Source organism: Scomber scombrus, chromosome 12 (assembly GCF_963691925.1).
Source record: "Scomber scombrus chromosome 12, fScoSco1.1, whole genome shotgun sequence".
NCBI classification, from domain to species: Eukaryota; Metazoa; Chordata; class Actinopteri; order Scombriformes; family Scombridae; genus Scomber; species Scomber scombrus.
This window is the reverse complement of record NC_084981.1, coordinates 5,104,240-5,128,660: the sequence shown is the minus strand read 5'-3', so window position 1 is coordinate 5,128,660 and position 24,421 is coordinate 5,104,240. Positions and strand designations below refer to the sequence as shown.

Genomic DNA, 24,421 nt, shown 5'->3' with positions numbered 1-24,421 from the left:
GCTCACTCATTGAACTCTGTATCAATATATGTTAATGCAAATAATAAAATACCTTCTTAGCAGAGTCAGCAGTTTATTTACTACCTACTGTTTTACTCTCATGTATTTAAAGCTCAGCTTGATCTACTATGTGCAACTCTAGTAAAATAACAGCTTTATTATGTCGCCACCTTGTGGTCAAAAGGCAAAGGTGCAACGAAGAGTCACGTTTAGAAAATGAGAAGCACGTCTGATGGCCATAATGTGAAATATACCAGCCCCTGCTTACACAAAGGAAACACTTATTTACACGTTCTGCTGCTTCAAATAAGCATTATTTTATGAAATGATCTCTCTTCTCCATCTTCCTCAAGTTCAAATATATTGCCTTAAAAAAAGGGAAAAAAAGAAGAAAAAAGGCTGCAGCGCCCTCTAGGAGACACAGAGCGCTGGCCATGGTGCTGACAGCCTCTTCTACTCTCCATCCATCATCCTCATCCTCTGATGGTCTGATATGACACTTGCTTTGGATTCTTAAATGCTTAGAAAATCTTAAAGTGCAAAGATTTATAAGGTCGAAATCAGAAATAAGGAGCAAATGCCAGATGACAAGTTGGCCAATCGTGATATATCATGATAATCTATTATAAATATATAATTATCTGCACTGAATAGGCCTGACAGGTTTGTGAAAGCATTATGTTTAATCATTTTATCTAACTAGACTGATGAGGAAAGAGCAGGCCCTGCATTTGAAGTGCAAGTCAGTGGTGGAATGTCAAATTATAACAGGGGACATTGAAGGGAAAAACCTTTAAAATGGTTGTTTTATTTTGAAATATAGCACAATAAAAATGTAAAGAGCAGAGACTCTACAGCTTTTATCTACAATTATGAGCCAAATTGTATGTTTGCATGTTAAGCTTCCATTCTAAGGAAAATGATTCTCAAATAGTAGAGTAGATAATATGGGATATAAGGGATGAAAATGAAGCCTTGTCATCCTTATATTTTATAGTCCTTTAGTTTAAAAAAAAAAAAAAACCTTAACTTAATTAGGCTATCAGAGGAATCCCAGGATAGACAAGGTGCCAAACATTTTGGAAGCCCTTTTCCCCTTTTCTGCTCTCTTATCTTAGACATGTTTGTGGGAATAAGAGGGAATTTTACCACATTGCCAGAGACCCCGGCAATCTCCCCTGCTCTTGCATCATTTTCTCATGGTATAAAGGACTGGCTTTTGTGCGCATGTTCCACTGGCTTTTTTTTTTTCGACTCTCATTCTTCATTGGCTCTCCGTCCGCTCTGCGCTCAGCCTTTACGCCTGGACCAGCCTCCACTCTCCACAGTGCGTGCGCCAAACGTGTGAGAGTACATCCACACAGCACGCTGCCTGGAACCGGACTGTGCTCCTACACGCTGTTCTGCTGAGAGAGAAATAAAGATGGAGAACAAGAACGAGATCAACGGGCACGCCATGCCCAGCTCCAACTCCGCCGAACAGATCCTGGGGAAAAGCGCTAAGAAGAGCTGCAGGAAGAAGCTGATGGAGTTTCTGAACAAGAACCTGCTGGTGATCATGACGGTGTCCGGGGTGCTGGTGGGCGTCGGGCTCGGCATGATGGTCCGCAACATGAACCTGACCAAAGCGCAGATGACCTACTTCGCTTTCCCAGGAGAGATGCTCCTCCGGATGCTGAAGATGATCATCCTTCCCCTGGTGGTTTGCAGCCTCGTATCCGGCGCTGCCAGCCTGGATACCCGCTCCCTCGGTAAGCTGGGGGGCATCGCAGTCGGCTACTTTCTTGTGACCACGTTGATCGCCTCTTGTATCGGGGTGGCACTGGCCTTCATCATCAAACCCGGAGTGGGCGCCGGAGCCCTCAACACCAACAGCCTGGGACTGGAGAGCATCAGCAGCGACAAGGAGACCGCTGACTCATTTTTGGATCTTGCCAGGTACAGTACTGATCAGCAACTCATCAATCATATTTGCACACTTTAAACACGCACATGTAGGCTGAATACGAAGCAGCCTTGTGTTGATTTGGTTGTGAATCTGAAGGGAATGATGGCACAGCATGGGGAGTTACACACATGAGAACTGGAGTGCACACATGTTCATAAAGACTGGAGACACGTTATGATGGTATTGTTTTAAACACCCCAATTAACCCTTGTCATTGTCCAACATTTTTTAAATTGCTCTTCAGGTGGATGAAGCATGAACTTTCAGCTACATTTAATGTTATAATGATCTATGTCAACTACCTGACTGTGCCTGTAGAGCAGGTCAGTGTAGCCTATACAGTTTATCTGAAAACTACACAAATAATGATGTTTGTTCAGGTATAAGAGGTCAGTTAAAGATCTACACCACTGACAATATAAGCTCTCCTCCCAGTCAGCACACCATCAATTATAGAGAATCCATGGCTGCTTGAAAAGTTAACTGTGTGTGGTGTAGCCTATCACTCCTATACAACTGCCACTAACTGCAAGTTGAAGGAGTTGAGGGGTTGATTGTAGCAGGATAGATTTCATGAAGGATCACACTATCATAACTGGACTTCACTCCAGATGTGAACTCTACATGGAAACAGCTACAACCATCTTTTTCCTCCAGATGTGGCTCAGTTAGTGATGGAAAGAACCTTTACTTAAGTGCTTTACTTAAGTACAATGTTGCGGTGCTTCTGCTATACACTATACTTCTACTCCGCCTCATTCCAAGACGGGATTTGACACACAAAACGTGGAAATCTTATTAAATACGATGCATCGTTACAGATTAAATGACACAAAAAAATATAAAGTAGTTCTAATTAGCTCCACATTGACCGACTACTACAGTAAAATGTCAGCATGGCCTTCTGTAACTTATACACATACATGAGGCGTCCTAATAATAAAGTCCCACAGTGTGAGGGAAAGCTGACACCTGTTAGAAGAGTGTATTTTGAGGAGCATTAGCAGTGTGGTACAGACCGCCTGCTGCCGTCAGCACTTCTCTCTTATCTCACCAGCAGGTGGACAGCTTTTATTTCTCAGCCTCAGACACTTATCAGATATTTTTTACCGGTCACCACGTTTCACTTCAAGTTTTGACAGCCTGTACCGATGACGATAGTTTAGTTGAAAGTTAGGAGGATGTTTAAAGGTGACATATTCGGCGCTTTTTCAAGTCTATATTTTTTATTCTGGGGCTTTACTGGAATATCTTTGCATGATTTACAGTTTTATAACGCTCCTTATTTACAGTGGGGGAAAAGTATTGAACCAATTTTTCAATTCATTTATTTCCAATGATGATATTCACTTGGAATGTTCACCAGACTTCAGTAATATCTCAAGAAATCCACACATATAAAGAAATCAAAACATTAAAGTCCATAAATGAAGTTATGTGTAGTAAAATGGAATGAAACAGGAAAAAAAGTATTGAACACGCTAACTGAAATGTATTTAATACTTAGTGGAGAATCCTTTGTCTGTGACTGTCGGTGACTGACAGAAATCTTGCGAGGATCTCATGTGCGTCACTGGTTGAGGTTGGAGTGATGTTCCTCCCACTTCCAGATAATGGCACCAAAAATCCTTGGAATTCCAGGAAGATTAAGGAATTTTGATACATCTGTAACCAGTTCCATTGTAATGCTTTGCAACAAACACGTCGCAAAAGTCTTGGGAAATGACCCATCATGAGATGTCTTTTGGTAACAAAACTTTTTTTATAGCCCATCAATATGTACTAACCCAGCTGATATTAACTTGCATAGATAGGAGGTAGAATTACTTTCTAATTACTAATGGATTTCAGCTGGTTCCTTGCCTTTCCTTGCCTTGGTGTACTGCTTTTTCTTAATGTGTTCAATACTTTTTTCCAGTGTCATTCCACTTTATTCCCTTTAACTGTATTTATGGACTTTAATGTTTAGATTTCTTTATATGTGTGGATTTATTGAGTTAATACCAAAGTCTGGTGACAATTTCATGTGAATATCCTCATTGGAATTATATTTACTGAAACAAATGTTGATGCATTCAATACTTATTTCCCCAACTGTATATTGATGGACATGACCTTTATCATTTTTTTGACCTCAATATTGCCACACTTCACATTAAGCAACTAAGAGACTATTCATGTCACATTGGCTAAGCAAGTAGTGTCCTCCATTCCTCACTGTGTACGTCCTGAGTGGAGACTGTAGAAGAATTAAAGGTAAATAACTCTGTCCCCAACCATAATGACACTCTGTGTTTTTACACAAGTGTAGCACACACTGTCCATTCCCACCCCCCACCCCCCCCTTGCATTACTATGCTATTATATTATCATTATATCAGTGGAATCAACTGATCTTCAAATGACAAATAACATTTCTGGCACAATATATTGTCCAAAAAAGTAGTTATCGTGACAGGCCTACTGATTATATCAAGACCAAACATGCTAAGTATACAATATTACCCCCCTAATATTGTGAGGACATACATTGGATGTATTTCTCCTAACTAAGCTCCATCTGCTCAAAACTGTTACCCCTACTAAACTTATCATGAGACTAACTGTATTTCATTCATTTACACAAAATACAAAACTACATGTACTGTATACATTTTTTGAACACTACCAACAAAGTGCCAAACAAATTCTTACCAAAAACACAAACTAAAAATAATACTGCCTGTAGTGACCATTTATAAGCAAATTGTGTTTTTCAGAGTTCCATCTTAATGCCTTATTCATAATCAAATGTTCCTGTTTCCATGTTAGAGATAAATGGTAGTTTAATATTTCCAAATTTGCCACACATCATTATCCAAAGTGGCCAAATTTTGCCTACAATGAAGGAAACCATTTCATAAAAGAGAGTGATGCGGTTGAATAGTAATGTAGCCAAAATGTAAGGCCACAAGCCACCAAAAAGACAGAAGCGCTCCACATCCCATCAGCTGAAGAATGGCTGTTTGTGCTGCTCGGAATTAAAAGGATCGTGCATGATGTTTGGCTTCAATTAATTAGGAAATCAAGTTGTTGCGTAACAGCTTTAAAAAATCAGTCTGCAGAGGGGATTCAGTGGGGCTCTGGGGAGTCTCTGTGGGAAAGGTCTGCCAGCTCTCAACTCTGGTTTCCCCGGGTTAATCCAGATCCTTGCCTCAGTCATGTGATCGGAGGAAACATGACCTCATTCGTGCGGAGAAGAAGAGTATAAGAGGAAAAAGAGTTAACCAAACAATTCATTTTCTTAGCAGTTTTATAAAAGATAAGAAATGATTAAGTGAAGACAGCGTGGCTCTCTGCCAGTGTGACCAGTGGGGCTGACGTACTAAACAGCTGAAGCAGCATTTGACCCTGGACTGAAGGCACAGTTGATAGGGGTCAGGGGTTTATGGGCTGAATTGCTTGGCTGTGGTCTGGCCATGGGAATAAAAGTGGTCAAAGTTTGTGTTTCTTTGCACAATGTAGTGTGACCCCGAGGATAAAGTTACCACAAACACACACTAATACATGGAAAAGGCCTGCAGGCTTCCAGTAATCCTCTGTGTGCTTTACTTACAGTAGTGAAAATAAACTCTGTATGGTGCGTATACAGACCGATGGAAAAAGTTTTCATAATGGATTTATATTAGTGGCCTAGGAGATGATACGCAAGCTATACGTGAGATTCAAATTAAACGTCCTTCAAGGCTGAATGAGATCCTTTTTTTCCATTTTGTGGGAGCAAAACATTTCAGGGTTTTGGGGTTTTCTTCTGGACAAAGAACAGCAGAATCGATGAATTTACTAAATGAAGACAGTATAACACATCAATGCTATGTGTTCAAAAATATGCAACCCTTGAAAACAGGATGTGTCAAAACAGACAACCTTGTTAACTTGATATTTCTAACATCCCCGTAAAAACACACATTTAATTTAAAAGTGATTATAATTGAGTCAAAGTGGAATGTTTAAGCCATTTGAGGTCATAAAGCAAATGCTTTACTATACTGCATCATGAAAGGCCTATAACAGCAGCTCATGCATTTCAAATGAGGCGAACCAGTTCATTGGATGCTTTCCAGTTCTAATGCCACAAACTGGATGTATTGGAAGGATTTCAATCATTTAAGAGAGGGCAGCCAGTTCAGTTGTGTTGCCTTTAGAGCTCAAACCAGTTCCTGAAAATGCCAGTCTCAATTTGCCATGCAAAAGTTAATTAATATCTCAGTTTTTATGTATTGGCATATTTATATTCCTATAATGTAGTTTCTTTGATGCAGACTGCACAGTTTTTACATATTTGGCATGTCAGCATGCAATGGATATCCCAAACCAGATGTTGTACATCTGATTCATGGACATACAGTACCAGCCTGGGTCTGTGTAGTTAGGCAAATAATACCTCTATAACTATAGACAGGCATGTCCAAACTATTCCATAAGGGGTTGTGTGCCTGCAGGTTTTTTGTTCCAACCGATCAAGAGCACACGATTCAACCAATCGACTGTCTGAAAACTGAGATCAGCTGATTAAATGAGTCTAGTCTGGTGTGCTCCTGTTTGGTTGGAATGAAAACCTGCAGCCACATGGCCTTTTATGGAATAGTTTGTACATGCCTGCTGCAGCTCTTTGTTTTGTTGATGATAAACAGTATTCACTGCGACTCTTCATCTAACTCAGTCTGACCTAAACTTAAGTTTTAAACCTGAAGTAAGTCTGTGGAAAGAAAAGATGAGACGAAATGCTTGTAGCTGTACTGTTTAGATGTCAAACTGATTTAGATCAACTGAGAAGAACAAGGACAAACGTGCACAAATTAGGCTTTATTAACTAGTGACAGGGCCGTAAAATTAAATATCCTAAAGTCCAGATGAATGTTTGACCCATATATAGCCTACCTAGTTCATTTTAACCTTTGGTTAACCCTGAACTTTGCTGAACTCTGGTAACGTTTGACCTGAAGACAAACTAAACATAGTTCTTGTTTGACATCTTACCAAGACTGTTTTATTTTCATTAATTAGTTTAATATTGTTTATGTTTGGTTTGAACATGTAACAAATAAGTACAAAATAAAACCCAAAACAAGAATAAAATAAAATGAACAATAAACATAAACTGCAAACTAAATAAACAACATAAATAAATATTACATGTCTGAAAAGTAGGAAAAAGGAAACACTCATTTAATAATCCCACCCCTTTTTCATAATTCAAACAATTAACTCAATGTTTATTATATATACAACTCACAACCAAATATCCCAACCCAAATATTCACCTTATAAACAATGACGAAAAATGTGCCCAAAAATCACAGGAACCGAATTAGATTTGACCACTGTATTTTTGTCTAAAGAGGGAGAATAAATTGTATTTTCAAAGGAAATGATTTATCCTGCCACAAAATGCAAACTTTCTGGTTGCAAATGGAGTCACAGAAAGTTCTGTGTGACATTCTGTTTTAATCCTTCAAAATGAAAAATACTATTTTTGGATTCTTCTGACTAATTTTGTCCTTGAATAATGAGAAATACTATTGTCCATGTAAAGACAGCAGGTTACAAGCTTCGCTATGCTAATGTATTAGCTTAAACTCCATTTGGAAGTGTGTATTTGTTTGTTGCCATTTAACAAGTAGTTAGAACACACAGCTCCCCCTAAAACCATTTGTGCCATTTTTGTTATGGGTTATGTATGTATGTACAGTATGTATTGTGCTCGTAGGTGTATGTTGGAGAGAGCCAGGTTAGCTGTTTTCTCCTGCTACACTAAGCTAGGCTAACCACCTCCTGGCTTTATAGCTCTGTACTTAACGCACAAATTTGAGTGGTCTTCTCACCTAACTCTTGCTAAGAAAGTGAATAAGAATATTTCCCAAAGTATTCTTTAAATGTACCATGTTATTAGATGACTGGTATCTCAAAAGACAGAAAAATGAAAGACCAATACAAGTGGGTTTTTTTAGCTGCTGACATAAACAGTTTAGCTTATGTCTAAGCAAGTAAAACTACCTAATGAAACCTGGTGATGTTGGTTAAAAAATAATAATTAAGGAAGGTCAAGTTTAAAGAGAAACTCCAGTCTATTTACAGGTTTTGGGGAATACAAGAGTTTACATAAAGTTGTGTTTTGTCTCAGTTAGCAGACCTCTGTAGCTCAATCCTCATCTCTGCTGGAGGTTAGCAGCTGCAGGCTACATTAGCCGCTACTTGCATAACACGCCTGAATCTCTGACAGAACTGTTGGGAGTCGAGTTGCATTTTGGGGAATGTAGGTGTCAGGTTTTGACAAGGGAGAATGCATAGAGTTCAACAATATTCTCTTTCAAGCAATAAAAACTATAATACTGCTGAACTTTCTTATGAGAGTTTTTGGAAGAGCTTTTGTTAGCATATACTTCCTACATGTATGGAGCTGAAAACTGAGTTTTCCCAAATCTCCAATTTGGCCGGAATTTTCAGAAATAATCATTTCAGTGACCTAAAACAAAGTTTTGGTGTGGATGAAAGGCAAAAATGCATGAAATATATCAGTTTTTCCAGATACCCAGCTACGTGTGTACATGCCCTTAGTGATGATGATGACTAGGTTTGTCATCTGTGTAATTTTACTGAATGCCTCCTGACAAGGAAATATTATTCCAGTTTGACTCTCAAATAAGGGAAAAATGAAGTGTAAAAATGAACATAGTGGAAGTACCAGGAATACATAATCCTTGTTAAAACCTTGCTGATTTGTTTTAATAAATCATGAACCAGACAGTATATTGGTGCCAGTACAACTGCTCTGTCAGGGAGTTTTGGGACCAGTGGATTTGATGGAGGATCCTGCCAAAGTGCAGGCAGTGATTACAAACCTTCCCTGTGAGCAACTCACTGTTCAGATGGGTTCACCACATCGTTCAGGAAGGCTTGTCAACTTCTGAGGAGAGTGTTGGGCTGTTGTGATTTTTCTTAATAAACCACTGGTTTAAAAATGAACAGAACGTTTGGTCAATTACAAGTAATAAAATAGCAATAGGAAGGTTGTAATTTGTGAATCTAATTGTTTTCTTCTTTCTTCCTCAGGAATTTATTCCCAGCGAACTTGGTGGCTGCTACTTTCCGTTCTGTGAGTGCCAGCACCTCACTACACCACACTGCTCCTTCCTCACTTTTTCAGCAGCTCATCAGCTTTTTGTTGTCATCCCTTTCTGCCTGTTTATCCTTACCACCTGTGTCCTGTGCATATTGTTCATCAGAATTTATTTCACCAACCGTACGGATTCCACTCCACGTTCATTTACAGCGGCTGTAAATCCTGGCTGGAGCACTGAGCGCCTCATAATGCCTCTTAATGAGGAGACGTTCAGAATAGAGACCGCTGCTCTCCCCTGCTCGCCCAAACGCCTCTTTTCCTTGTCCCTTACCAGCCGTTACCATGGTGAAACCATTCCATTCCAGTCAGCCTAGCAACCCACCTCGCCTCGCTGCTCTTGAACACGGTTCGCTCCTCTTCCTAGAATTATGATCGTGTCTGTTAAGGCTAAATAAGAATGAGGAAAGTTCAATATTTGGGGACACAGAGCTTCAAAATGGGTATGCACACACACAAAAAGGAAGGCGTTCACATGCTTGCACACACACACACACACACAAACTCACATAATCAGACCAGTTGCCTCGATAAACTCGCTGTAACCAGGTTATTGAACTATAAACTCACAGACAAGTTAGTGACTTCTCTGGGAGAGTAAATGAAGTTTCAAAGTGCAGTTGGGTTACAGAGTTCAATATTCACCCCCACTGACCAGCCTGCCTATACTGTCGTAGAGCCCCTGTGGAATGAGTCCAACTGTGGATTAAACCGAGAAAGCAGAGAAGAGGGGAGGTTTACACAAAATGACAAGCAGATAGATGTTTAAACAGACATTTAAACTGATGAAGTGTGAGATTTAGTTCATGGAGGAGGCCGATCCTGGTCATGCACTGCATGCCTAAGTATGTTTTTTTTTAAATAAAATCTATTAAAACTTGTGGGAACCTTTATCCTATGGGGCTGTTTATAGAAAGGGTGAGAGCCAGCACTGTAGTAGCTCTGGTTACTGAAAAGACTCTGAGACTCTGTCTTAACTTCAATAGACAGTGTCAAACTGGACCCCAACTCCACACACATGCACCATGCATTCCAATATAAGAGCATGACCATTTGTTAACACTGAACACTCTGTTTCACAAAATGAAGAAAGAAAAAAAACTGCATCTGTCAGATTATAACCATGTTTGAAATGTGAACTGTATTTCGTGAACACAATACAACATTTTCTTAACCATCAAATAACCCTTTATACATTTACATCTATATTTACACTGCACTTAAGACATCCCTTTTGGCGATATGGTATGTAGATGGAACATAGAGAAACTTGGTCATTCAGCAACAATTAATCAATTAATCGATGAATCCATCTACACAAAATTTAACTGCAACTAGAACAGTTGACTAGTTAGTGGCAGAGAGGCTGACAGGAAACAAGGGGAGAGAGAGACGGGTATCACATGCAACAAAGGTCTCTTGCTGGACTCGAACCAGAGGCGTTGTGGGTATATGGCATACGCTGTGAATATGATCAGGGCGTTCCTGGAAAAGAGAGCATTGCTCTTAGTGAATTTCCCCTGAATAAATAAAGGTTTAAAAAAAAAGTAGGCATAAGTTGTAACCACTTGGCTATGAGGGCGCTCCTCAATTAAGTTATTTTAATGTAAAAGTCCAAACGTTCTCTTGTTTATGCTTCTGAAATGGATTACATTATAATACATTGCATATCTTTGGGTTTTGGACTGTTGTTCCACCAAAATAAGACATTTGATGACATCACCTTGGGTTCTTGGAGATTGTCAAGCTCATTTTTTATTTACTGTTTTCAGATGTTAAATCAACCAATTCATAAATATTCAAGAACTTGATCAAATTGTCAGGCAGGGTGGGAAATTTGTCTTGGGCTACACACCCATGCTGCAGCCATCAAGAGACAACACTTCATACAGGAAATATAAAATGTATCAATACATAAAGATAAAAGATTTAAAGATTTAAAAATAATAATAAAATAACATACCTACATCAGGAAACCACCAGAGCACATCCTGGTCATATCTGCCACTATTTAAAATGTTTATGGACAGTGGGATACATTAATTTCAAAATGTGTTTAATCTGCTATGACGTAGTCTGATACTCCTATCAGAAGGCAGCTGGAGCTCAGTAAATAGAACATGGGATTGGTCGGTTAAAATCCTGTTGGCTTTTCTTAGTGTTCGTAAATAGCCTGCATGGGCATATGCAGTGTTACCCCTATAATCTTCCATGCAGACTGCATCACTAGGACGAGTTTAGCCCTTTACTATACAGAGAGGTTACTAAACCAAGTTCCATGTTAACGAGTTATCAAAAAAAACAATGAGATATTTGCATTGATAACTCGTTAACATGGAACACCCATATGTAAAGTCTCTCGATGAATCGATCATGAAAAAAATAATCGTCAGAGGCAGCAAATCCTCACATTTTTTATGTTGGAAGCAGAAAATGTTTTTGTTAATAATGGACTTCAATGGTTAATTGACTGTCAACTCAAAACTGTTGCTGTTTCTGGCCCCTGGATACAGGTCCATTTATTGCTTGACTCAAATTCTCTGTATGATTTTCAGTAAAACACGAGCAACAAGAGCCACAAAGGTCTTATCCTCTATAGGTTGCCATTTCAGGGTTATCATTTTTTATTTTAGGGCATGAATAATCACTTATATTTGTGTTACTGACTAACTACTACAAAGGACAGTTGAAGACATACTTACACACACAGGAATCAGTATCTGTTAGAGTGCTCCAGCTGGGAAATCCAGGTTTCTCAAAAGCAGGACTTAGGAAAACAGGGTAGATCAGCATTTGATTAACTTGAAAGTATAGGTCTTCCAAAAGTCTGGGCTCACCTACCCATTTATTTGAATGAGAATGTGTTCAAACTTTTGACTGGTACCGTATATTAATGTAATCAATCGATAAAGACAATAAGGACACTATGGAATACACTGTAAAACAGATCCAGATAACCAAGACCACTGATTTACTTTAACTTTCAATAACATGATTTGAAATGAAACATCAATGTCCCCTGTTTTGAAATTGGCATGTAGCACTAAATGGTACCAGGAAACAGCACAGAAATTTGAACAATGTAATATAACTACATTTTTCAGCACTAGAATAAGAATTAGTGAATAACCAGCACGAAACAATTAACTACAACACGTTTTCTCACCCTCTGTGTTGCAGTATGCCACTGACTACAAGATGGTTGCTGTAGGGAATGACACCAACGGGACCACCCTCTATCAAAAGGTAAGACCAGGAAGCCTCCCATGCGTGTGACACACTTGACAAACACACTCATATACACACACACACAACCACATACAGATACAGGTGCATTGAAATCAAAAAGCAACAATGCTTATGGGAAGAGGTTACCTTTTGAAACACTTAAGGTGCCAATAGCAATCTTCACAGTAACCTCCTGTATAGTAATACTACATATATAGTATACCAGGGTATCTAATGTGAGACATTGGAAAAAATTCCCTGAAATGCCCCCTAAAGAAGGAAAAGACAGTTTAAAAAAAAAAAAAAAAAGATGCTGCTCTCATCTGTTTTGAAACAAGTCTAACAGTTATCTGGGCCAAATATGCAGAGGTTAGGTTAATATTGATTCCGGGAGAACATGTTTGCTTACGTGAGTGTGTGTGAGTGTTGGTCACCCATGGGTGCAAACCATACTCACTGAACAATCACAGCAGGGACTAAAGGAAGACTTGTTTTAGGGAGAATGAGTTCAAGGTTGATAATGAAATACTGACATTTTTAAAAGTATACTTGGTGACGTGAACTTAGTCAGTGTCATTTTGTATTATCAGGTTGCGCTTGTATTTCAAACTTTGGCTCAAATGACAACTGTTCTTCAAATATAGTATGACCTCAGGGCACCGAATAAAGAGACGAAACTCAAACTGACGCATTCAGTGGTTTAAGCAGAATCATTTGAAATAGATTAAACCAGTGAAGATACAGCGATGAAGAGAAAAGTTGGGAGAAAGGATTTATCTATTCTGCTCTTGTGTGCGAAGAGGTAATAGCAGATGAGATCTTATGTAGGCGGCAGAGTTCAACTCAATCAAACAGTTTGTTTGCCATACTTTATGTACAGTGAAAGAATTATTGCTCCCTGTAATCAATCCTCCTCCCCATAGCCTACCAGCTGTTTGTTTAACAACTATGATGTAAAAATTGGGGGCAAAATTTACTGTTGTCTTTCTCCCTCAAAAATCCCCCTTAAATTTCGATCAAAACTAGTATGAAGCTTCAATAGTCTAAGTATGTCCGGTGGTTGTTACACTAATAAATATTTTTATATTGAAAATTTAAGAAATGACTATGTGTTATGTGAAAGGTGCTGGTCATAGAGACAAATCCACAGAGAATTATCACCTGGCTCTGCAGTTCCTCTCAGCTTTACGGAGCGTTTTAGTGTCTTCTAGCTCTTTGTTTTGGTTTTATGGCCCTCAACTTCACTGTTCTGGTTCGCTCAACAACAACAAATTAACAAAATTAACGTAGACTTAAAGTATCTCTTTTTGGCGTTCATCTGGATTCATAACTTCTTGTGTGTAACTGAACACATGGCTTTATTTGTAGCCAAATAGAATCAGAGTTACGTCTATGCAACTCTTGCTGTGTAGCTTCAAAACAAGTGTGGTTAGCTTGACTGAAAAACAAATATTTTCTGTTTGTGTTATGTACTTTCAGTCACTCAGGGTGATGGCCTTTGGACAGGTCAGCTTGACTCACCAGATATCCACTGGTCAAGTGAGGAAATTGATGTGTCAGTCTAAATAGGGAATAAACAGCGTAGCAGAGGGCTGCAGGTTGCAGATTTCCACTGGGCCTTTGTTAGAGGTAGTGGATGTTGGATCAGAGATAAGTGCTATGAGGCTTGCTACCATTGACCCAGTATGGCGGAACAGTTGGAGGATCTGATCTTGGCATTAGCCCATGGTATTTTAATGTCATGGTCATGGCGGATCCTCCCCCAAGTGTCAGAGGATGAAGCTGGTAGAGCTGTGGGAGAGCTCAGGACAATGGGAGAGGATTGAGTTCAGGATTTGTCCCTGTCCTTTTTCGTTATCCATCATTCAGTTCACTGAATCCCTAAACTGCCCCCAGACCTACTCACCCACACGCACTCTGTAACAAGAGGTGTTGTATAAACTACTGCGGCATATATATCACCACTGTTGTTTAATAAGCTTAGCTCTCCATAATGTCATCTTTTCACGACAGGCTACAGATGAAGTCTCGGTTAACTCTTATGCATACATTTCAGAACAAATGTGTGAAAAGATTTCATGATCTAAGAAAAACACACCAGTTGGTTGGGCTGTCAATTAAAACTGAAATATGTCAACAATCACTGGACGGATGCCATGTGAAATTTCATATGGAGATTCATGGTTTCCAGAGGATGAATTCCGATGACTGTCTCGATCCCCTAACTTTGCTCTAATTCGCTAACATTAGTATGCTAACTCCTTAAATTAAGATGCGAACATGGTTAGCATTACACATACTTAACATCAGCATGTTAAAATGTTCATTGGGAGCATGCTGCTAAGTACAGTTTCACAAAGCTGCTCTCAGGGCTGTAGATACTCAGAGTTCAACTATTGAAAGGCTTTCATAAGCCCAAAGATGATAGTTACTCAAAAGTGGGTTCATGTGAAAAGTGAGTAAAATCTTCCTTCATCTTCATTACAATAATTACATGACCTGGCATACCAAACGTGGAGTCCTGGACGACCCTTTCCATTAGTCTGATTTCCCATTTTTATTGGAACTAATCAATGTTCATCTTTACCATCATCATCTCTTTAAGCAGTCTCCTAAGACTCTCTTATGTGTTTTAGGTGCCTTTTGGTAAAGAAACAGATGGCATGAACATCCTGGGTCTGGTGTTATTTGCCATGGTGTTTGGCGTGGCGCTAAGGAAGCTAGGAGAGGAAGGGGAGGAACTCATTCGTTTCTTCAATGCTTTCAATGAGGCAACCATGGTGCTTGTGTCCTGGATTATGTGGTGAGTAGAACTGGCATATAGGATTTTAAAGGGGTATTGTATTAAATTATATTTTGTGATAATGTTCCAGTTTTGCATCTTCTTACTTGGTAAACTCTTACCTCTTGTCTCTCAAAGGTACATCCCTTTTGGCATCATGTTCCTGGTGGGCAGTAAGATTGTGGAGATGGAAGATGTGGTTCTACTCGTCACTAGTCTGGGAAAATACATCTTTGCTTCGATCCTGGGCCACATTATCCACGGAGGCATCGTCCTGCCACTCATCTACTTTGGTTTCACACGCAAGAACCCCTTCAGTTTCCTGTCGGGCCTCATCACGCCCTTCACCACTGCCTTTGCCACCTGTTCCAGGTATACCGCCAGATCACAGGGCTGTTGTGATTGGGCAGAGATTTTTGAACACTCACCCTTTTCAGTTTTTACCTTTGCATTTACTCTTTTTACTCTTGACACGCTGACATTTGACTGAGAGGCAACTGTGCAACATAACTTAGACTGTCTTGTCTGTGCCTGTAAACATTAAACTAAAATTATATTAGTTACACCAAAATTAGTCAGCCAGGGTGAAGGCCTTTGGCTAAAAATAATTACTTTTATTTTGTCAGGGCGATCAGAAGTCTACCACTTTCACGGTCACTTTCAGTCTTCGTCAGAACCCATAATTAGTTTGAACTTTGTTTTGCTCTTATTTAATACCATACCATATTTGTCATGATGGGCTTTAAGATATAAATAAATAAATAGATAAATAAATACATATACATTCTGATAATCCAGTTAGGGCAGTATGGACATTCGTATGGCTTGTTTGGCATTAATTTCACCTTGATGGCTGATAAAGATTATGTATTTAAATACTCAACGTATATTTTCTGCTTTCAAAAGTGTCAATATTGAGCATTCAAAGAAAAATATTGTCTCTTTTTTTCTAACCAGTTCAGCAACTCTTCCCTCTATGATAAAGTGTGTTGAGGAGAACAATGGTGTAGACAAAAGAATTGCACGCTTCATCCTTCCCATCGGGGCCACGGTTAACATGGACGGGGCGGCCATATTTCAGTGCATTGCTGCTGTCTTCATAGCTCAGCTCAACAATGCTGAGCTAAACGCTGGACAGATCTTCACAATCCTGTGAGTTTAGATGATAAGACAATGTTTCTGTTGCTTGTCTTAGTAGTATAAATAGTAGTTTGTCATTCTTACGATAATTTCATCATCGTTTCTAGGGTGACAGCCACAGCCTCCAGTGTCGGAGCAGCAGGCATCCCAGCAGGCGGCATCATCACAATTGCCATCATCCTGGAGGCCATTGGCTTGCCGACCAACGACCTATCCCTCATGCTGGCTGTTGACTGGATTGTGTGAGTAAAACCGGTGAACTCACTGACACTAATGAAAACCATAAATACCACCTTGTGGTTGTATGCCCCCGCCAACCAGCCAAGAGCCAGTTTACATCCATGTCTGGCCAGACTCATTGTAATATTGAAGACTTTGAAAGAATTTGATAAAAGGAATTAACTGTATTTTATTGACATGTGATTCCAGTGAATAATATCCACTAATAAAAAAAACAATTTTGTGGTGGACTACCAGAGGAACAGGAAGTTTCCTGTCCTGGTTGTCATCCAGGGAGAGGAAGTGAAAAGGGTCTCATACAAGTACCTCAGGAAAGCAGAATGCAAAGAAGCTACAAATTCAGGAAATGAAGGCATGAAAACAAAACCAAACAATGTCTGATCATGTATGCAACACACATTCCAACATAACAACAATGCAAAAGGTAAAGGGTGAAAAAAGTAAGTCAAAATTGCTATGGGATGCCAGCAAACATACACACAAGAGCAGGTTAACAAGCTGAAATTCATAAATGCTTTCCATCTGAAAGAACGATGCTTCAACAAGTTCTGGTATTTTGGAACAGAAACATCTGAGCTTTGAAGATAAGACAATTGGCATTGCGCAGAAGGAGTTCTCTCAATGTCGCTGCAAGTTCATGTCTTTGCTGGTCAGCGTTGATAAGGAGTACACTGTTATCTTTTCATTCCGGTAGTTACTTTTTGTTGCCTCCACCCCAAAGACAGCTCTGGCTGGAAGCCTTATGTTTCCAGGCTGTCTGTCCATCCCTTTTATGTGATTCTGATGTCTCGGGAATGCTTTCATAGAATTTCTTCAAATTTGGAACAAATATCCAATTGGACTGAGGATGAACTGATTTTGGAGGTTAAAGGTCAAAGGTCAAAGTCACTGTGACCTTACAAAGCACATGCCATTACTAAAAAATGTGTACCCTAAAGTTTCTAATTTTATAAAATGATCCAAAAGGTCAAAGGTCAACTTCACTTTAACATCATAATGTGCAAAAAAAAAATCCATCTGGCCATTATTCGACATCATAACTCAAGAAGAGAAGGGGAGTTTGTGACCATATTTCACATTTGGTGATAGAGAATTGATGGCATTAATCTTGGTGTCCACCTTGAAACTGTGGTGATTTTGTAGAACCTTTGTGCTGCCGGGTTGAAGATGTGTGTGAAGCTGCAACCTCTGAAGCTTTGTCTGCTGTGATTGCTGCAACTTGTTCTATCAAAATCAGCTCCATTGGCCAAACATGTGAACACATACAAGGAATTTTGTTTCTTTAAATATAATTACACACAAATAGACATATGTAACCTGCAACCTGACTGGTTTGTGAAGGCATACAATCGTAAAGTGGTATTTATAGTCTTAATGAGGACTCCAATGAAGAGACTAGTCTTGTGGATAATGTGCAGGTGAAATGCTCAGAGTTCTCAGGTGAAAGATGATAAATCTTAGCACTTTTATGGTAGGGAGTTATTGTAACCATGAAAATGTTTCTGACATGTTTGCTAATTGTAGACCAATGGCTGTCTGTCTCTTCTGTCCACTTTATGTATCTCTTTGTACAGGGATCGTACCACCACAGTGGTGAACGTAGAGGGCGATGCTCTGGGGGCTGGAATCCTCCACCACATCAACCAGCAGGAGATGAAAAAGCAGCCTCAGCAACAGGAGGAGCTGGCGGAAGTCCGAGTGGAGGCGGTAGCCAATGTCCAAGCGGAAGAGGAGACCTCGCCTCTTGTCACGCACCAAACCAAAGCTGTAGCGACCATGCCGGAAGCCATCGAGTCAGTCCTGTGACCTTAGGGAGACTTTTATACTTGCCCACTGACCTTCCGACCCTTCTACACTTCTGACGTTGCTGCTGATGGGACACCGATCTGACTCAATGTCCATTAAGAAAAATGAGGCCACTGATGGTTTTTCTTGTGAAGAAAGACAAAGTGCCATAGTTATAGTATGTCTAGAGCACTGACTCTACAGTGCACCTTGTGCTGCTGATGTGCTTTTGAAATTCAGTCACTTCAGGCCAATGTCTCAAAAACTGGGTTTCCATCCAAGCATTTTAATGCGGATTAGGATTAATGAATTTGACAATTATTCATTTTGAAAACATTTCTGCAATATTTACATTTTTTAATTAGTTTTTTAAATCTTGATTTAAACATTTTGTGCTAAACGGATAGAAATGTGTCAAACATTCCCATAAATTCTATTTGTCTCATACATGAGTCTCCTGGCCAGGAGATGTGTTCATACATCATGAAGTGCATTTCTTTATTTTTATTTTCAGACAGCAAATATAATGACCAACATTAACTATAGACCTCTAACCTCTAACTTGCCAAATGCTGACAAGTCAAAATGCCTGACAGTGTTCAGGATGCCTGTGCAGTCACTTCAACTCAGCTGGTAGAAATGTATGTATTTACATTGTATTGTTTCAGCTCATTTGGTTTACATTCTTTGGACAGCTGGAGGGAAACAACAACTTTATCTTTCAAAATCCAATCATAAAGGGACATGTTTGGTACCAGGTTTCAAATGGTTGTTGCCAAAATCCAGAGGGATGTTAAATAGTTGTGCCCAGACTTGTGTTTGCTGACCGTCAGCAGACAATGTCAAACATTAACCTTTCAAATTGACAAGTTGGAAAACTGGCCTATTTTGGACAAGCCTCTGGCAACCTATTTAACTAGTGACACATTAGCCTGTTATAGTAAAGCATGTTGAACGCTGGACCATTTGACCATTGTGTTAACATGCAATCATTGCCATTATGGTCTTGTGTGGGAAAGCCCACAAAGTCTCCCATCCTCCCACTGGTCCTATTTATCCCTAAATAAGATAAGATATTCCTTTATTTGAATTAGCAGAACTATGTGTTATTTACATAACTGTGGTTCAGTAAACAGAATAAGGTGCATTATGTTACCTTTGAGTTGATATCTGCATTTTCCAGCCATGTTCATTTCATACAGGCAGCTGTCTATAGTTGTGTTGGAAATGTGCACCATTAATCTGAGGACAGGCAGCAATTTTCAGCTAACTCAAAAGTTGCATGTATGCGTCAGCCCTTTTTGAGTTATACCCCATAGTGCTGAACATTTATTCATGTTGGCATTATTCTCACCTATTTGTTACAACTACTTTAAAACTAAACACTAATGTTCCCATTTATTTGTTCATAAAAGTAGCTACAAGCTTTGCTACTAAACGCTTCTGAAGAATACATCACCAGTGAGAGTGAAAAGTAGTCCATTTTGGGCTTTCTTTGCTAGCTAATCAGCCAGATAAAAAGCAATGTTAACATGCAGCTACCAGTTAGCTACTAATGATGCTATTATTTCTTAGCTAACGTTCATATCAGACATTTAGCTAACCTGAAGATGCAGTTAGCTAGCTACTGTAGTGTAACAAACTAAACACAGAGTGAAAAGGACTTATTTTAAGGTATAAAGATCAGTTCACTGTCAAATACAGAACAGAAATAATCTTATCTGTTCAGTCTTGTTGAGACAGCAAAGTAGCAGCTGTGTAAATACAACTCACTAACATTGCCCGATAGTCAACATGGCCACCAGAGGTTTAGCTACATTGATTGAAGGCTTCTTGATGAACTCATGAGATACTGTTAAGACGTAATTATTAGCCGTAATTACACTTCATCGAACATTAGTTTGCAAGTACTGTAAACACACTTGTTTGCTTGACCTCATGAAAACACTCCAGTGTCCTTTTACTAAAGAGCAGACATTCAATTTACAGTTGTCACCAAGTAAGTTAGGATGGTTTTGTTCCTCAGCAAATCCATCAGGAATTCACTCAAAAATCAAAGATTCATCAAACGTTTACAGACAAATGTTGGACCAAAATGCACGACCAGTTCACATTATTCACTTTACATCATTATTTTGTGAATCCATCCTTTGATTTGGGAAAGATTTTTCCTCAATGGTGTCTCAGACGCTTACGTCAAGATACTAACCTTCAGTGGACGTTATGTGATGTGCTAAGTTATCAGCTGTGTGGTTGCAAGATTACTTTAAAGGGAACAGTGGTTGGTGCCATTATCACTGGCTCAATTGGCGGCATTTTTAAAGCATAGCAACTCTTTATTACTGCCTGGTGTTTTTAATTGATCTTTACTTTACATTATTGCGATAGAAACTGTAAGACTGTACTTGGAACATGCCATAGTTGTTGCCCATGCACTATGGTATAGGATCTGACATGAAGGAAGCTGTGCCAAAGTGTTGGTGGTTGTAGGACGGACAGTATGAGCCTGTGCTGTCCCCTAGTGGCGACAGGCATTAATGTGAAAGATAAGAGGGTGTCTCAGAGCTTGGGTGAAACATTTTTTCTGTGTGATTGAAACAGTTGTAAATTCTCAGCTGGCTTTGTTGAATGATACGTGTGGTAATATTTCCTATTTATTTGATCTACTATTTAACACTCATAGGGAACAAAGTGTAATTAGACTGCTCCGGTCTTGTGAAGCACGTGAAAGGAATTGAATTCATGTTGCTGTCACCAGATGTCTAAGATGCTCATTATGGCGTGGTGGTGCTTTAGTTTACATAGTGTTGGATCATGGTGTGCATGTTGAGACTGTCTGATTTAAGTAGGAGGTAAACTAGTATGTTTGAAAGTTTCTTACTCAACATCATCAGAGATTTCAAAAGATCACTTTTCTACGCTAACAACTGCTCTATTAACCTAAAGGTTTATGACTAGAGTTCTGTTGGGTATAACTGGTACAATCACATGTAATTGCTGGTAATGTGGTACATGTACTATACATATATATATATTTGATATTCATTTATTATAATTGTTTTAACCTTTCTTGTATTTTTTTGTATTTTCTTCTCTCAACACTTTCCCTAAGTGTCTAAATTTTAATTGTTATGATACACTTTTTAAACAAATTCTTACACCAATATTTCTGATAATCTGTACTTTAATTCTAAGTGTATGTTGTTTTTTTTGTTTTTTTGTTTTTTTAGGGATAGCTGCTACCTTTCCTGTGCCATGTCAATGTCTAACACTGTACAGCTGTGTCTTTGCTGTTGATTCTGCTGTCTGTCAACATTATATACATTTTTCATGCAACCCAAATGTAAAAGCTACTGTTTTTTCTTCTTTATTGTTGGGTCATTGTATTATTCAGGGCGTAATGGAGGAACAGTATCTACCATTAGGGCTGGATATTGTTTAAAAAATGGTTGCGATGATGACTAAGGTGACCCATTCAATTGGTAAATTAATAAGTAGCAAGACAATTGTCACAATTCGTTTTTTTCAGGTCAACTCACATTACCAACACCACATATAACCACTAGATTGCAAGACAAATATTTCGCCTTTAGCTGTATTGGCCACATACTAGTAGACGACAGTGGAAAGTCATATCCAGGAGTCTTCATAAATGAAATTATTTTGGCTCCACAAATAATGATCAATCCACTATGGTCATCAACAGATGAATTGTCAATCAATATACCCTCAAATACCTTTGAACATAGAGAGAGATATCTGCTTTACCATTAATTAAGACAGGGACTAGATCATTTACAGTTCTTGAAAGTATTGTTTTTTCATTACAAATAGCTTACAAAAGTACTGACAATAACTACTAATATTTAGTATATAGTGCTAGTAACTTAGTATAACTGTCACCAAAGTGTCCATTTATAGTATGATTGTAAACAACAAACATAAATAAACTGTAAGTACACAATAGTTTATATAAATCCAAATAATAAAGGGGTGGTTTATTAAAATTCCTCAACATTACACAAACAATCTGTATTAATAATCTGTATTATAAGAAAATAGGAAAAACAGAAAAGTGAAATGGATTGTCACATTTTACAATTTCTGTTATTTATCAAAGATACCACCAGAGGGCTATTTACAGTAACAAAAGAAGAAATAAGAAATCCCAGATAAGAGAAAAGGTGAGGCCACTTGAACAAAATGAACAGAATGAACATGAACAAACATTAACAAACATTAACAGAGATGAACATATTGGCTGAAAAACATTTGAATGAAAACATAACTAAAAAAAACAATATCAAGAGTTTAAAGATTATGTGTTTGTGGGTGAGTGCAGGGTATAAAATTAACTTGACCTACTAAGGTGTGAAATTTTACTGGCCAAAATATGTTTCTACCGGCCACTGAACTGCTCACAACACAAGGTTATTAAAAACCGTATAAAAATAATTGTTAATTGCCCATTGATTGATTTTTTAGTTGGATGAAGGATGCATGATAATATCAGTAAGTACCAGGGACTGAAGGAATAGCCTAAACAGATGTGGAAGATGAAGTCCAAGGTGGTCACAGTAGTAATAGGGGCCTATCCCTATGTGATGAGTTTATTTTCTTGCAGTATTTGACATGGAGAAGAACTGTGCAATGTGCTCAGCCTCAAAGCCCCCTACTTATAATTGGTGTTTATAGTATTATAAGGAAAGTAAATTTAGGTTATACATGGACGGAACGGCAGCATCAATGGACCTATCTGCAAAACCACATATTTAAAGCATTTGTGTAAATTGTGTGTATGAAATATATTTGTAGACACAAAGTTAGTCTTGTATTTTTTGGGAAGTACAAGGACACTAATAACTTGATTATACATATATACACACCGCGTTCCAAAGTATTATGCAAATTGGATTTAAGTATCATAAACATTTATTTGTTTGCTTTTCAATTAAACTCATGGATGGTATTGTGTCTCAGGGCTCTTTGGATCACTGAAATCAATCTCAGACACCTGTGATTATTAGTTTGCCAGGTGAGGCCAATTAAAGGAAAACTACTTAAGAAGGACGTTCCACATTTTTAAGCAGCCCAAAGGTTTCAAGCAATATGGGAAAGAAAAAGGATCTCCCTGCTGCCGAAAAGCGTCAAATAGGACAAGGTATGAAAACATTAGATATTTCACGAAAACTTAAGCATGATCATCGTACTGTGAAAAGATTTGTGGCTGATTCAGAGCACAGACAGGTTCGTGCGGATAAAGGCATAATGAGGAAGGTTTCTGCCAGACAAATTCATCGGGTTAAGAGAGCATCTGTTAAAATGCCATTACAAAGTAGCAAACAGGTATTTGAAGCTGCTGCTGCCTCTGTGAGTCCTGCGAACCTCAAGGTGTAGGATCCTCCAGAGGCTTGCAGTTGTGCATAAACCTACTATAGAATACCTCTGTGTCACTGGCTGCTATGGGCATAAAAAAGGAGAGAAAGTCATGGTGTGGCCCCCATCCTCCCCTGGCCTCAACCCTATTGAGAACCTTTGGAGCAACCTCAAGCAAAAGATCTATGAGGGTGGGAGGCAGTTCACATCAAAACAGCAGCTCTGGGAGGCTATTCTGACATCATGCAAAGAAATTCGAGCAGAAACTTTCCAAAAACTCACAAGTCTAATGGATACAAGAATTGTGAAGGTGATATCAAAGAAGGGGTCCTTTGTTAACATGTAACTTGGCCTGTTAAGATGGTTTTGATTGAAATAGATTTTGATTTCAGTAAATATGACATCCTAATGCTGCAAATTCAACAAATGACCATTTTCAGTTCTTTACAACCTATAAAATGTTTTAAAACACTGTTGTGCATAAAAATTTGGAACAGTGCATTTTGAGTTTGTTTTTTTTTTTGGAAAAACATACTGTTATCATTGGGAGGTTTGTTCATTAAATTCAAATTATACTCTAACTGTTGATGACTAGAAAATTATACTGACTGTCATTTGCAATATCATTTGCATAATAATTTGGGACGCGGTGTGTGTGTGTGTATATATATATTATATATATATATATATAGGTTAACTCACAAACACATTCAGCATAGTACACAATTAGTAGACGATAACAGTGCCTTTGGTGAAAAGAAAG

General features: G+C 38.6%; 1 protein-coding gene across 1 annotated transcript; it reads left to right on the top strand.

The window, feature by feature from the left end:
- The first annotated feature begins 1,255 nt into the window (after positions 1–1,255).
- On the top strand, positions 1,256–23,129 carry slc1a4 (solute carrier family 1 member 4). The gene is made up of 8 exons (XM_062429958.1): positions 1,256–1,938; positions 9,041–9,083; positions 12,288–12,353; positions 14,972–15,138; positions 15,256–15,489; positions 16,075–16,269; positions 16,365–16,499; positions 18,072–23,129. Exons 1-8 carry the CDS (start codon positions 1,424–1,426, stop codon positions 18,301–18,303), a joined length of 1,587 nt encoding a protein of 528 aa, XP_062285942.1. The 5' UTR covers positions 1,256–1,423; the 3' UTR covers positions 18,304–23,129.
- The last annotated feature ends 1,292 nt before the right edge of the window (positions 23,130–24,421 follow it).